Here is a 14430-nt window from a genome sequence, read left to right as displayed (position 1 = left end):
GGAGTCAGTAATGACTCCAAGATCCCTTTCTGCCTCCGTGCTCTCAAGAAGGGAGTTTCCCATCTTATAAGTGTGCTGCTGGTTACTACTGCTGAAGTGCAGCACCCTGCACTTTTCAGTATTGAAACACATCCTGTTTTTGTTAGCCCAGCCCTGTGACCTATCCAAGTCTTGCTACAGTCTTTCCCTCCCTACTAGCATGCTCACCTCACCCCAAATTTTGGTATCATCAGTAAATTTAAACAGATTGCTTTTCACCCTGTCGTCCAAATTGCTGATAAAGAAATTGAACAGTGCAGGCCCAAGGACCAAGCCCTGGGGAGACTCCGCTGCCCACTTCCCCCCAGGTCAAATATGACCCGTGCACCACCACCCTCTGAGTGCGACCCTTCAGCCATCTGCAGTCCATATGACTGTGTAGGCATCAATGCCAAGTGCAGCTCCCAGCTGTAACTCAGAATGATCTCTGCGAAGTGTTATAACTTTACCCCAGACCAAACAGAAGTTCACTGTTGTTTTCCATGGGGGAGGGGAACCTAGCTTTGGTGGGGAGCCTGCAGCCAGGTTCCCATAGCAGTAGCCATGGCTTTCAGCCAGTGCTTGCTGTTTTCAGGGTGGGAAGGTGGAAAGATAGAGGAGGGAACTCATTTTTGGGGTTCTGCAGCCAGTGCTGAAGGGTGGGGTAGGTGAATTGGAGCCCCCCCCCACCTTGGGGGCTCCAATACACCTACCTGCCCCACCCTTGGGGGAAGGGGCTGAAAAAAACCCAACTGAACGTCCTCTGCTCTCTTTCCCCCTTCCCATTCTGAAAACAGCAACAGGCTGGGAGCTCTACAGACAGAAGTTACAGAAGACCATACATTTTGAAACGTCTTTACCCTGTACCTCATGCGATGAGGATTCAGGTTTTCACCTGATCAGCCATTTTTAAGATGTCTGCAGCTGTGTACTTGTGTTTGGTCACAGCTATAAACTACTTCCTGTGGCCAGATTGGGCAAAAATTGTCACTTGTCTGTGCCCATGGTGTACATGTAAGAGATCTAGTGGGGTCCAAAACCTTTGACACATATGCTTAGGCAAGAGTATGGTGGAGTGGAGGCTACACAAAACCTACTGTCTCCCCACCCTTCAAACCATTGAGGCAGAACTAAATGGTCGGTCAGTGCCTCGATGGTTGTAATTTTTGCCAGAGAACAACAGATAAGAACTGCTGACTGCTTAAAGCCTCAGTGAGGGCATGTTTCTGTCAGGGTGATGCCTCTTAGCCTTTCTCTAACCAAGGAGTTACCCAGAAGGTAGTGGAGGCTAGGGTTTTGGGGTGCCCTATACTTGCCTTACTCTAGAGACAAAAGTATGGTATTTTATAGGAGCTACCTCACCATGAGTAGTCTTACCATGTTGCCTCAGACGTTTCACTCAGATACAATCTCTGTTCATACTCAGAACAAATGAAGGTAGACTCTGCTTAAATGAGTTTATCTTGTTTAGGATGGATTGTTTGATTACAGACGCGTCCAGAAGTGAGTTATTGATGTCTGAACCTATATACAGGTTCAGGTTGGATTTATGCTTTGTAAAATGCCTGAAGTTCATGATTTGTGATACAGTAAGCAAATGCCCAACATGGAAAATATTTGTCTTTCCAGTCACAGATTCTTCCTGAAGATAGGTTTAAATCAGGGCCTGTTCTTGTGGATGTTCAGCATCTGTCGTCTTAATGAAATCAATTCAAGTAAAGAGTGCCCGGTATCCAAGGCTAGATTTTTGTGCGGGATCTCTTTTACTGGACCAATTATATAGTTGGGAGGCTATAGACAGGCTTTTAGGTACAAAGTTTTCTTCCTCAGGAATCCAGATCTTGCTGACAAAGGGTACTTTATACCCAAAAGCCTGTCTGCAGCCCTCAAATAAATATATTCCTGTTTAGTGGACAGTTTTAGGTTTAGTTTAAAGTGAAATCAGGTCCAATAATATTGGAGACATGGAAAGTCATAAAATCAGGATATCAAAGATAGCTTCAAAATATCCAAAAGCTCTTTCAATATCAAATGCTTAAATGTCACCATAGCAACTGAATGAATCAACAAAATATTTGATTCTCATCAGCTCTGGTGCTATGAATACTAAAGCATCTTGGAGATGAATTGGTGAATTAAGCACAAAGGCTTTGTAATGGAGTTTACTCTGTTACTCTGTGTGTATATAAAACAGTCTGCCCTTCAGTTGCTGCAGGACCTCTCAGATCCTCCGAGTCCAAAATATGTGTCCTACTGCAGTTACAAATATGATTTATTTCAAAGGTACACCATGAAGTTGACTTCACTACATTTACATTACTTAATGGAAGTGCCAAGATGTCTGTTAGGTGCTGAAGTGCTAACAGGCCCTGCCTATGCAATGCTAGAAGAGGAGAGGAGGAGGAGAAGAAGATATGAAGTTCACTGAATTTTCAGTAAGGAAATCTACTTCTCTCTCTTTTCTAGTTGCCTGAGAAGCCAGTGAATTTTCTTTACAATCCTGAATCTTGACAAGGTTCTAGGTAAATACAGTGTCCGTAAGCAGCTGGAAAAAATATGCCAAACAGGATTCTAGCAAGGCTCTTAAAAATACAATGGATCTACAGGTGATATGGAACTATGCTGTATCCCAAGCACAAGAGAAACTTGAGCTCCATAACGACCTTCTTTTGAAGGCCAAGATAAACTGAAGTTTGATGCAAGGAAATCAAGGTTTTTAACATATGACTCTCTCAAATTATAGGAAGATTTTTCAGTATACATAGAACTAAAATATTTTGGTTTCTCCCTTCATTTTGGAGTCAACCCAAGTCAGTCAGAAAGGGCATGTAGAAGAGATGCTGCAGCTGTTCCTGTCTGAAGAGAAATTGTATGTATGCTATCAAAACATTTATTGCATGCTGAGAGCATTGTTTTCTATTGCTATGAATGTATTACTTATTCTGTTTATGGAACTTAGTGCACCTGGAAGGTGCAGGCTACTGTAGATGATACATATGTGGATAAGAGAGTGAGCCATTAAGTTAGAATGTGGCTGAAAGATGCAGCCTGTGCAGGAGGGGGTCACACAAGAAGCCATACTGAGTTGTGTTTTTTCCAGGGAAGCATGCACAGAAGTCTCATTCTTCCCCCTGCAAGGAATTTAGCAATAAATGGTACCAGGAATGGAGGAAAGGGGACCAGGACCCCACTCCCAGTGCATATCGCTGGTAGAACTCGTTCTCCCTGGCCATATTATGGTAGTGCTAGAGGTAGAATAGGAAAAGTTACTTTTCCCCATGTTTACACCTCTATAGATCCTGCTGTCTGGCCTTAGTTTTCATGGCATCTGCAACATGGAAACCGCATAGTTGACTCTCCAAAAAAAGGATGGCAGTGTATACCACAATGCATTTCTCAGAAGTCTGTCTGGTTGACATGTCTGGGATCTGGCAACAGAGTTCTGCTGCTCATAGGACCCTGGAACATGATTGTGCAATTAGGGCCCTGCCCCCATTTCTGCTGAAAGACAAACTGGCCAGGATGTGGGCTCTTTGTACTTGATTAATAAGCTCACTGCAGTCAAGTTATGAAAGGTTCAAAAGGTGAGGCACCTCACACAATATTGTGCTTTCACAATTGTCAGCATCTCCAGTGCCAACAATGCATCTTGTGACTGGATTACCAGGCTTTACATCCAAGAGTAAAGTAGCTGCCACACTGGGTCAGGCCTTAAGTATTGAGATTGCTTTCTCTTTCAAATCCATGCTTAAAGTGACAAGGAGATAAAATAGTGATTGGAGACAAATGTCCAGAAGAGGGTGCAGGAACTGAAATGCATGGGGTAGATCAGGGATACATTGTATAATCAAAAAATATATATTATGACAGTCTAGAACCGCTTGTGCTGCTACCTGAAATTAGCCATTCTCTGGAATGCTATTTCCTTTCACTCTTCATTCCTTGCATAACAATTTTTTCTTATTCAAGTGAAACAGTAAGCACCTTTTGAAAAGGCAGAAAGGCTGGTACTTAGGCTGTGTTGCAATAATGTGCCAAATTGCAGTTTCAGCTTACATGAAGGAAGGATTAGGATCATTTCTAAAATACATAGGTCAGGTTCTGGTCTATCTACTGGGCATATAAATGGATTTAGGCACCCTTGTGCAATTCTATTCCACCCCAATCAAGGTGCTGTAAATCCATCTGTAGCACCATCAGCTTGCCATTAAGACCAAGTCACAAAAAACAGTGAGGAAGACCAACCCACTTCTTGAATTAACTCTCCAGGACATAAGCAGGGTGGAATTAGATCATCCGTAGGAGCCTACTTATGTGCCTGATAAGTGGAATAGAATCTGGCCCTTTATTGTTTAAACTTACCTGTATGACAAGTAATTGACAATTACAGTAATAACAATTTAGGCTCTGTGTAATCTTCCCCTGCCTTATATATCACTGTCTATATAATATTTATAATTTTAGTGAGACCCCAGTCTTGTGCAGTCATAAAAAATACCCTTCAGTTGCTGCAGGACCTGGTTTGAGTTTCCTTATGACATGCATCTTGCCACTTCTTGGGTTTTAGGACTCATGGAAACTCAGAACAAAACACAGACAAAACTATGTCTACCCAGTTTTAGTACTTTCCTGTTTTCCCCTGCACATTAAATTGATGTTTAGATTAGCTTTAGTTTTCAGCACGAAAAGTTTGTATAACTCTGTACCATCTGTAGGAAAACATATTTCAAACCCTCCAACACTGCACATTGCACATAATGGCATTTTTATGCTCTAGGAGCCCTGCACCTAATTTGCATTATTCCTACTGCTTAGTTAGACTGTGAATGCTTAATGGCTAGGGACAGACATTCAAAAAGCCTGAGTTTGAATTGATTCAGTAGTTGCAGGTTACTCTAACCTGGCTAGGCTGAACTGGTTTGTAACTGTAAAAATATTCCCCCTGGACTGAAGAAATGCAGGCACATGCAAGAAGCTGAGAAGTGCTAGAACAGCCCTCCCTTCCCTTCCAGTGCTGAGCTAAGGCAGTGTGTGGCCAGGCCCCGGCAGGATGCTCTGATTAGAGAGGAGTCTCCCCCCCACACTCGCTGCTTCTGACCAGTGAGGGAGGCAACAAGGAGTTGATAACACAGCATTTAACACCCCATCTGGAAAACAAAAACTTCTCTTATTAGTTCAAGTTCTTCTTAAACAACCTTTTCCAAGGAAGCGATGAAGGAACATTACCAGCTGACCTGTTGATTAGCTCCAAAAAGCTGTAAGTGGACATTGTCTTGTCTGCCTTGCACAGACACCTCTCAGCGTTAGCTAGCATACCACATGCTGACTATGATCCGGTCTGTGCTGTGGGAGAGAGGGGGGAATCCCTGCTTGAGTGGGGGGGGGCAGGGCTTCAAGCAAGTAGTTATTTGTGCACTGTCAGCATTTATTTGGATTATTTAATTTGATCTGTTTAATACACAATGCAGTATAAGGGAATGGTATCTAGCCAATAACATGCATCTTAAGTTGTGAATAGAACAAGCTCTATACCTTATGTTCTCCAGTGATGCTTGCTCCAATTATAAAAGGAAATTATGGATTTATCAAAAATCAAGGGAATTGTATTGGAATTGCATAATTCACAAGCTTAGAACAGTCACAGGCTCTGCCCCATTATGCATAAGCATTATAGAGCTGATCAAATGATCAATAACCTGCTGAAAAGACTCATTTAGAAAAAAAGGCTCCCCTTAGTCTTAAAATCATCAGACCCTGTCATAGTCATGAATGTATGTATGTACATATTATTTCTCAAATACATAACTTATATAATGTTATTGTATTTATTTATACAATGCATTTATTCTTTTCTAGAACCTGGCATTTTATCTTGTAAGGTACATAGTGAATGCAGCGACCCCCACCTCCCATCCCAAAGGAGTAATCAATCTTACATTAATCAATCTTCTTTCTTAATCTATTATAATTACTTGAACAGTTACAAACTGTTTTAAAGTTCACCTTTCACAAATCCATCCTTTCTCATCAATCTGGATAATAAATAGAAGCACAGTTTCTGTGCTTAAGAGAAGTTAATTCAGATCCAGGTAATATGGAAAGGAAAAATGCTAGAAAAAAGCAACAGCTAGGCTGCAAAAGTAGGTGCTCTGCTAGCATTTCATAAGGATTAAGATGTGCTGAACCACAGTGTGACCTAGAGCTTGCTCCGCAGTCAGTTTCTGTAATACTTGAAACATATGGAAGACCGATTTTTGCTTTTGAAGATACCTGGAGCTCTAATTAGTCTCCGTCCTCTCCTGCATTCCCATGTGTCCCTGTAGGCAGCTCTCTTTCTCTTTTGGTTTTACAAAATGTACAAATACGCCTTTGAAGCCTAACCAGAAGGGTCTTTGCATTTCTCTGAGGTCCTATGCTTCTGAACAGCAGCAGAAAATCTTAAATGAACTGTGATCACCTTGGCTTGAAATACTCCAGTAACAAGCACCTCTGGTACAGAAACTTTTTATGTAAGTTTGATATATATATTTTTTTAAGTTCTCACTATCTTTCAACCAAAAAAAAGTTCTAAACTGATACTGGATACAATAAAATTAGACCTGTTCTGGTAACTGGCTTGTGGGGAGTGGAGAGTAATGGCAGCCATGACATTTATTATTCATATGCTTGGGCAAGTAAGAATTTCCTGATCATTTTGTGTTGTAGAGAAAGCCAAGCTACGACAGCTCCTAAGTTCTGATACTGCAGTCACGATGAAAATCCTCAGGAATTAGATCCATAAAGCTGTCTTGGCATAGCGAAATGGGGTTGGTGCAAAAAATCAAAAAACCCCAGAGGCAAGATGAAATTGGTGACAGTATCTTTCAACAGTTTCAAAGCACTATCAGTTTTGCCTTTTGCAGTAACCAAGTCTTGATGCTTAGCAGAAACTAAGTTGGGGAGGGAACCGTAACAAATGTTGCCCAGCAATATCCAGCCTTATTTGTTTTACCATCCCATTCATTTTGACCATCTTTACACTCCAACAAAGAACTGGTTCTCTAATAAGACTCAACCTGATCTTTTCAGCCTTTGCTCATCACAGATGCTATTAAAACTTGGAATAATCCTATAGACCCCTTCAAAGTCAAGCTTTTTTTCCTAACTATCTTACTATGCTCTTCCACTATAACTTGTTCTGAGTTCTCTCTGAATTCATCTTGCTCTTCTTCATAAACTATATGCCATGGACTAATGGCTTCAAAGACTTCTACAATAAAGGTCTTCTGACCGCTTTGCTTACTTTGACGAGCATTGGTGTTGAGATGTATTGTCTTGTCTGCATTAAGTCGTGTGTCCTGACTGTTGACCTAGTTCAAAAGGTTCTAAATTTGAATATAATTTTTCATTATGGCCCAGTCTCAGCAAGGCCTGACTTAAGCACAGTCTTATTTTAGGCACCTGAATAATCTCCTCAGGTTCAAGTCAGATCAACAGGAGCTTAGCAACTCTGAAAATCAAATGCTGAATCAGTAACTTATTAGCATAAATTTCTTTGTTGCCTCATTGCAGAAGAGGACTTCGAGCAGACTTGCCAAATGCTCAAAAAATGTTGGGTTCAGAAGTGCTCAAAAATGATGGGTTCAGCTTAAAAACTGCAAGGCTTTTAAGAAAATACAAAATTTGGGATTCTGGGTATCTCAAGATTTTCAGTGTTGCCATAAGAAACAGCAACTCAGCTTTTTAAAAGAGATTCTCACATACTCTGTAAGAAAAAAAACACATTTGTGGTATGACTTACAAGAAAATAGCAAGAGTTACCAACAGTGCAGAAATTTGGGAAACAAAGCAACAAACATACAAACTGCTCACAATCCCTGTATCTGCCTACTTAGTTATAACAGGCATCATTAAACTCCCAGGTCTTGTGAACAGCAGGAGGAGATCAGTATATCTAAATAACATGCATTGCTTTGAGAATTTTTCTTTCTTGATCCCTGTAGCCTTCTCTAGTTTTGGGGGTTTTTACTATCAGCGAAGCATTTGGATGAAAAACCAGTTTCTTCATGCTCACTTTCCTAACTCAAGCTAGTGTGAAAGAGAGGAAGCGTTTGGACTGTAGCTTCATCTTCCTCTGCATCTTTTTAGTAACTTGCCTCTAGGAATGCCAGGCAGAAGTAGTTCCAGTGTCTCTTGCATCCTTCATTTCACATGAGCCAGATACAGATGCTATTTTAATTCCCTTTATTAGTTAGTTAGCAACTAAAGACATCACTGTACGGAGGGATCCTGGAGATGGCTCCAGACTGCCAGGTGTCTTTCTTGGGAAAAGTCAGGCTCTGATCTTCAATCTCCATTTATAATTTTATATGAAGCACTATACTTCCACTGATGATACGAAACTTTAAGGGCTTACATTAAGAATGCACATCTGCAGCTCACTATGTGCTTATGGTGCTGTGCTAATGGCCACAATGAAAGAGTGGATATATTCCTTGCAATTTCTGACTACAACCTTGGAACATCTGAATAAAACCAAATGCAGGTTTCTACAGCAAGGTTGAATTACCAGATCAGATGTTGTGAGTTTAAGCTTTGACTATGTGTGCCCTGACTAAATATATCACTATCGAGACTCAGGACCAGAGCCACAAAAGGACTTAAGCCCTAGCCCACATACTGGAATTCATGATCCTGAGAGAATCGTGGAAAATTAGAGTTGGGAGTGACCTCAGGAGGTCATTTAGTTTACCCCTGGGCTCATAGCAGGACTATCTCCAACTAGATCATCTCAGCCAAGGTTTTGTCTAGCCAGGTTTTAAACCTCCAAGAATGGAGATTCCACAACCCGTTCCAGTGTTTTACTACTCCTCCTAATGGGAGAATTTTTCCTAATATCTAGCCTAAACTTTTTATCTTGCTGCAATTTGAGACCATTGCTCCTTGTTCAGTCATCCTCCATCACTGAGAACAGTCTAGCTCCATCCTTTTTTGAAACCCCCTTTAGGTAGTTGAAGGCTGCTTTAAATTCCCTGTCTTTTCTTCTCTAGACTAAATAATCCCAGTTCCCTCAGCCTCTCCTTAGAAGTCATGTGCTACAGCCCCATCACCATTTTCATTGCCTTCCACTGGACTTTCCAATTTGTCTATATCCTTTCTGTAGTAGGGGCCCCAAAACTGAACACAGTACTCCAGATGTGGCCTCACCAGTGCTGAATAGAGGGGAATAATCACTTCCCTTGACCTACTGGCAACACTCATACCAGTGCAGCCCAGTATGCTGTTAGCCTTCTAGGCAACAAAGGCACACTGTTGGCTCATATTTAGCGTATTGTCCAGTGTAACCCCCAGGTCCTTTTCTGCAGAGCTGCTTCCCAGCCAGTCAGCCCCCAGCCTTTATCAGGGCATGGGATTGTTCCGTCCTAAGTGCAGGGCTTTGCACTTGTCCTTGTTGAACCTCATAAGACCCCTTTTGGCCCAATCCCCCAATTTGCTTAGGTCACTTTAAATCCTAGTCCTACCCTCCAGCATATCTACTACTCCCCGCACCCCTCCCCCTCCCAGCTTGGTGTCATCTGCAGGCTTGCTAAGGGTGCACTCTGTGCCATCTCCCAGGTCATTGATGAAGATATATATTATATGATTCTATATTGAATAAAACTGAACCCAGGACAGATGCCTGGGGCACTCCACTTGATACTTGCTACCAACTAGACATAGTCACTGATTACTACTCTCTGAGCCCGATGCTGTAGCCAGTTTTCTATCTACCTTGCAGTCCATTCATCCAGCCCATACTTCTTTAGCTTGCCTGTGAGAATGTTGTTGGAGATCATACCAAAAGCCTTGCTAAAATCAATGTATACCATATCCACTGGTCTCCCCATATCCAGACAGGCAGTCATCTCATCATAGAAGGCAATCAGGTTGGTCAGGCATGACGTGTCCTTTGTGAATCCATGGACACATCATGCCTGATAAGGTGATCAGGACTGTTCCTGATTACCTCATTCCAATTTCTTGGAAATAGATTCCTTGAGGATCTGTTCCATGATTTTTCCATGGATTGAGGTAAGGCTGGGAAGTATCTGAGCTCCTCACATAGCACACACAGAGTTAAGTGCACAGAATGAGATTCATAAGAACCATTATGCTGAACAGGGAACTGTATAAGATAGCCAGTAGGAACCTTGAGGAAAAAGTTGAGGCTGAAATGCTTAAAAAGTTGAGTCTGGGGGCCTAGGCATCTAGCTCTTGGCTGCAGGGACATGCTGTCAGATAGGAATTTGCAGCGTGCAATCCTTTTCTAAAATAGGGTGCCTAAGTCCATCTCGTATTAGTTGGAGAAGGAGTGGAGCCGCTGCTCCTTTTAAACAAGAACTCAGGAATTGGGGTGATCATCAGGGAAAGGGGAGTTTGGGGTTCCAAATTCCACCTCCAGGGTTATTTATTTTTACATTAAACTGTTGCTGGATAAAATGCCTAAGAGGCCATCTCACTTTCCCAGAGGAGTGCCCCAATCCCTGGGTCATACAGTTGTGCTCTCTTGTTGCCTCTCTCTAGCCCAATGAAACTTGAATTCTTTCTGGCAAAGTGGTACATGTTCAATAGGAGGATACAGAAAATACTTCCCCTCTCCCCATCCCTGCATCTGTGACCTTACTTGAGGCTGAGAAGGAAGTTCAACCAGTGAGCACTAAGATACTGTATGAAAGCAGGGCAGCAACCCGTCCATGTCGTTCAGCTGTGTTTTTTGAATGAATATGGTCAGGACCCCATTGTGTTGTGGGAGCTTACTGCTTCAGATGTATTAGGCCCAGATTGGGTCCCTTAGGGCAGAGGGACCCAACCACTGTCCATCTGCCAGGTCAAGTGGCTTCTGCCACTGGCAGTCACGTGCAGGGTTAAAGCTGGGGGGCAGGGGAGCCCTGGGAGGGAGGCAGCCGGCTCCGTGTGTCCTGTCCTGCTCCTGTGTTGGTCCACAGGAAAAAAAAAAAAGATTGGGAACCACTGCCTTAGGGGAATACTTATTTTTTGGATCCTAATCAAGCTTTTGGCAGTGGTGGATACCAAGGCAGTTGCAGTTCAGGGAACACATGCAAGCAAACTTGTAGATGTACAGGGAACCCTCTATGTGAAAATGTACACATCCATAGCCTTTAAGTGCTAGGATTTTGGGCATCACAGTCCTGGACTTAAGCCCCCAAATTCTGCATAAGTCTTTTGCTGAACCTAGGCCTTCAAGCTTCCAGTAACCAGAACTACAGCTTTGTACTGTACCACTTTTTCCAAACAAATAGCCGTTTTCCTTGGCCTTACTTTCTTAACTTTTTACATATTTTTTCTGTGCTCTAGTGGAGTCCCCTTTACTGGGTCTCAAAATCCTGCCCTTTCATACCATAACAGGATCAAATGTAGACTTGTATATCCTGGTGTTAGAAAAGTGTATTGATCAGTCATAGAGATGGCCAGTTTTTCTAAGAATGGGATCCTGTTATTTCATTTCTACTCTTTTTTTTTTTTCCTGCTGCAGCGGCTTCTAAAATAATTTTCTCTTGCTTGTCAGCAACTCCTTCACTCTGGGAGACTGCAGAAATGTCATGCCCTCAGACTAATGGGAAAGAAAACATCCAGGGCTCTGACTCAGCTAAGCAGCTTGATATTCTTGAGTCTCTTCTGCTAATTGGCATTATTAGTCACAAGTTCCAAAATATTAGTCTCTTTGGCAAGAGGATAAAGCTCATAAAAGAGAGCTCATGTTGCCATTTACTGACGGCAACATTCACTGTGGTTTTGTTTTTTGAAATGGATGGAACTAAGTGTGCTCTCTTTAGTGCTCCATTCAAGATCTCCATGGAAGCAGGAAGGGGAGAGAGAGACAGAGGACAGGAGCAGCAGCAGTTTCTAAGCACAGGAGGCCACCTTCCTGCTATTCTTGCAGACCTGACAGACCCTGAAATCAATGGACTGTTTATGTAGCAAAGTGCTACTCGGTGTAACGCTGGTAGAATTTGTCTGTAAATGACTTTTTGAACAGAAAATATCTCTGTACAGCTGCTTTATACTAGAGAAAGTGTGAATTAAGTGTCTCTCCTTTAATAAAAGAAATAGATTCATGTTCAAGTTTAACACATACCTTTTTTGTACAGGCAGGTTAAAATGCCCTTGTGGTACTCTCCCAGTAAAGCTGTGCAATACAGAAAACATTCCAAGATGTCTTGCAAGTGCACTCCTTGCAAGACTTAGTATCAGTATTAATTATTCCTTATCTTTTTTCTCTGTCACATACTAGTAACAGTTCTCATTCTTACCATGCATTTGCGATCATCCAGTCCAGTCAAATCCTCCTCAAACTCCTTTCCTATATCAAATTCCATGATGTAGTTTCTAAAAGTACTTAGCGTTTTAATGATCATATGATCCCCTTTCTGAATGATGTCTTTGTCAGGTTTTAGCAAGTTTGCTATTTTTCTTACAGCAATGTTTACATCTGAAAAAGGGGGAAAAAAATAGCTCAGTTGTAAATCTTGAATCTACTATAATACAAGACTTTGTAGACCTTGAAATGAATTACAACCTACATAAATGTTTAACTGACAACTCTAAAATTCATAGTAAGTGAATTTGCTTGAATGAATCCTGTGGTGTGGGGGGAGGGAAGAACTGCAACTTAATACTGTTGGCTAAAACTTGCTACTAAACTAAGCAGCAGCTGAAAATAAATATGAGATGAAATCCAACTAGTAATTAATTACTATAATTAATAGTTTACTATAATTGCTATAGAAGTATAAGCATTTTACATGTCTACTCGCCAAGCACCCTTTGAGTTCACACAACACTTTCTCTTCTGCAAAGATTTTAGAAGTCGGAAAAGCTGCTTTTTGAATCTTCATATTCTGCAGCATAATTTCTGGAGAGGTCAGCTTTAGCATGGTGAAAAGCAAAAAGGTTCCTTCAAAACATTTTTCGTTAGCAAATCCTAGTGAAGGAAGTATTTTCTTTTTTAAAGAAAGCGCTAAAAAGATGCTGCTGTGATTGTACAGAAGAAAAAGATTCACCTCAGTCCTAAGGTGGCATTTTACTAATACCGATCAAAGAAATATGAAGGGAATCTTACCTAATGCTTTCATATACTCCTCAAAATTTTCATTGCTGACCATTTTCCAGTAACCACTGAAATCCACAGGCATTTCTGGTGCATACAATAGCCAAAAACCAACCCTTCAGGACAGTGTGTTGATTCTGCACCACACAGCTCAGTGCCTGTTTCTGCAGTGAGTTTGAACTCTGGCTTCTTTTTTCTGTTCTTCAGACCACAGTCATGCGAGTCCTTCTAAGCTGATTATGACTGAAGTGCTACCATTAAATCCTTCCACAAAGCTGAACTACTTAGATTTTTAATGACAGCAGGATGGCTTGATTTAAATGGAAAATGTTCTTTTTCCCTTCCCTACTATTTCTGCAAGACTACTGGTTATCTGGGTATTCATTTTGTCTGTAATATTCCATCCCCCTCATACTACTTACAAATAAACAAGTCAGCTGGCCTTGGCACATGGATGGGTGTTAAAATGAGTGGCTATCAGTAGTAGACAATTTGGGTGGTTTTTGCAGACAAATCCAGGCGTTTTGATCTGAGAACATTTCAGTGTTGTCCTTACCTCCTTCCCATCAGAAGAGGATTCACACAAGTTCTACCAAGGAAAATAATTGTGCATGTGATGTTAAACAATCTAATTTGCTCTACATGCTCTGCTTAACTCTCAGAAAAGAGGGTTGGAGGAAAGGCTGAAGTATTAACTGCTTAGGTGAAGGCTTAGAAAAAGTGGGTAATTAGTAGCAGAGGTTGTCATTATGGAATGATGGCTAATTGTAGTTATTGTCCAAAGTCTTAATCAGTGTTGCATGTTTTTATTAATCAGTGGGCACATCTACACGTGATGCTTCATCACTGCAGTAATGCGCTACAGCAATGCAGCTCATTGCTACAGCGATGTAGCGTTGGCAGGCACGAACTGTGATGCCAATGCTGTTGCCATGGCAGTAAGGTGCTTTGCTGTAGTGCATCACTACAGTGACAACGTGTTTAAAAATACCCGTGCATCACTGGGATGGCGCAGTAGTGGCTGTTACTGTACTGTCATTTAGTACTTTCTTAAGCAATAAGAACTGCACCATGGGGGACATGTGTAGATGCACCCAGTGCATGCTTTCACTTAAGGGAATATGAACAATGTTCCAACAGGCCAAAGTAGAACATCACAGAGACCCACTGACTTTTGTTGAAATGATTAAGTGAGAAGCTAGTGATACTACTGCATTATTCTAAAACAATATGTCATTGCATGACAAATAGCTTGCATCTATAAAGTATTCCTATATGTCCAGATAAGCTACATATGTTTGGGCTGGAGTATGATAGTGAGATTT

At 41.5% G+C, this 14430-nt stretch overlaps 1 protein-coding gene across 1 annotated transcript in view; it reads right to left on the bottom strand.

Moving 5' to 3' along the window:
- RBP1 (retinol binding protein 1) overlaps positions 1–13495 on the bottom strand; it is a 30265-nt gene extending 16770 nt beyond the window's left edge. Inside the window, exons 1-2 of the mRNA XM_019533088.1 lie at positions 13118–13495; positions 12309–12487 (exon numbers count right to left, since the gene is read on the bottom strand). Of these exons, the coding sequence (XP_019388633.1) occupies positions 12309–12487; positions 13118–13190 (252 nt within the window). The 5' untranslated portion in view covers positions 13191–13495. The remainder of the gene's footprint in view (positions 1–12308; positions 12488–13117) is intronic.
- Between the last annotated feature and the right edge of the window lie 935 nt (positions 13496–14430).

Source organism: Crocodylus porosus, unplaced genomic scaffold, assembly GCF_001723895.1.
Source record: "Crocodylus porosus isolate Cpor-Errol unplaced genomic scaffold, CroPor_comp1, whole genome shotgun sequence".
Classification (NCBI taxonomy): Eukaryota; Metazoa; Chordata; order Crocodylia; family Crocodylidae; genus Crocodylus; species Crocodylus porosus.
The sequence above is the reverse complement of the archived record's forward strand: the minus strand, read 5'-3'. Positions and strand labels throughout refer to the sequence as shown.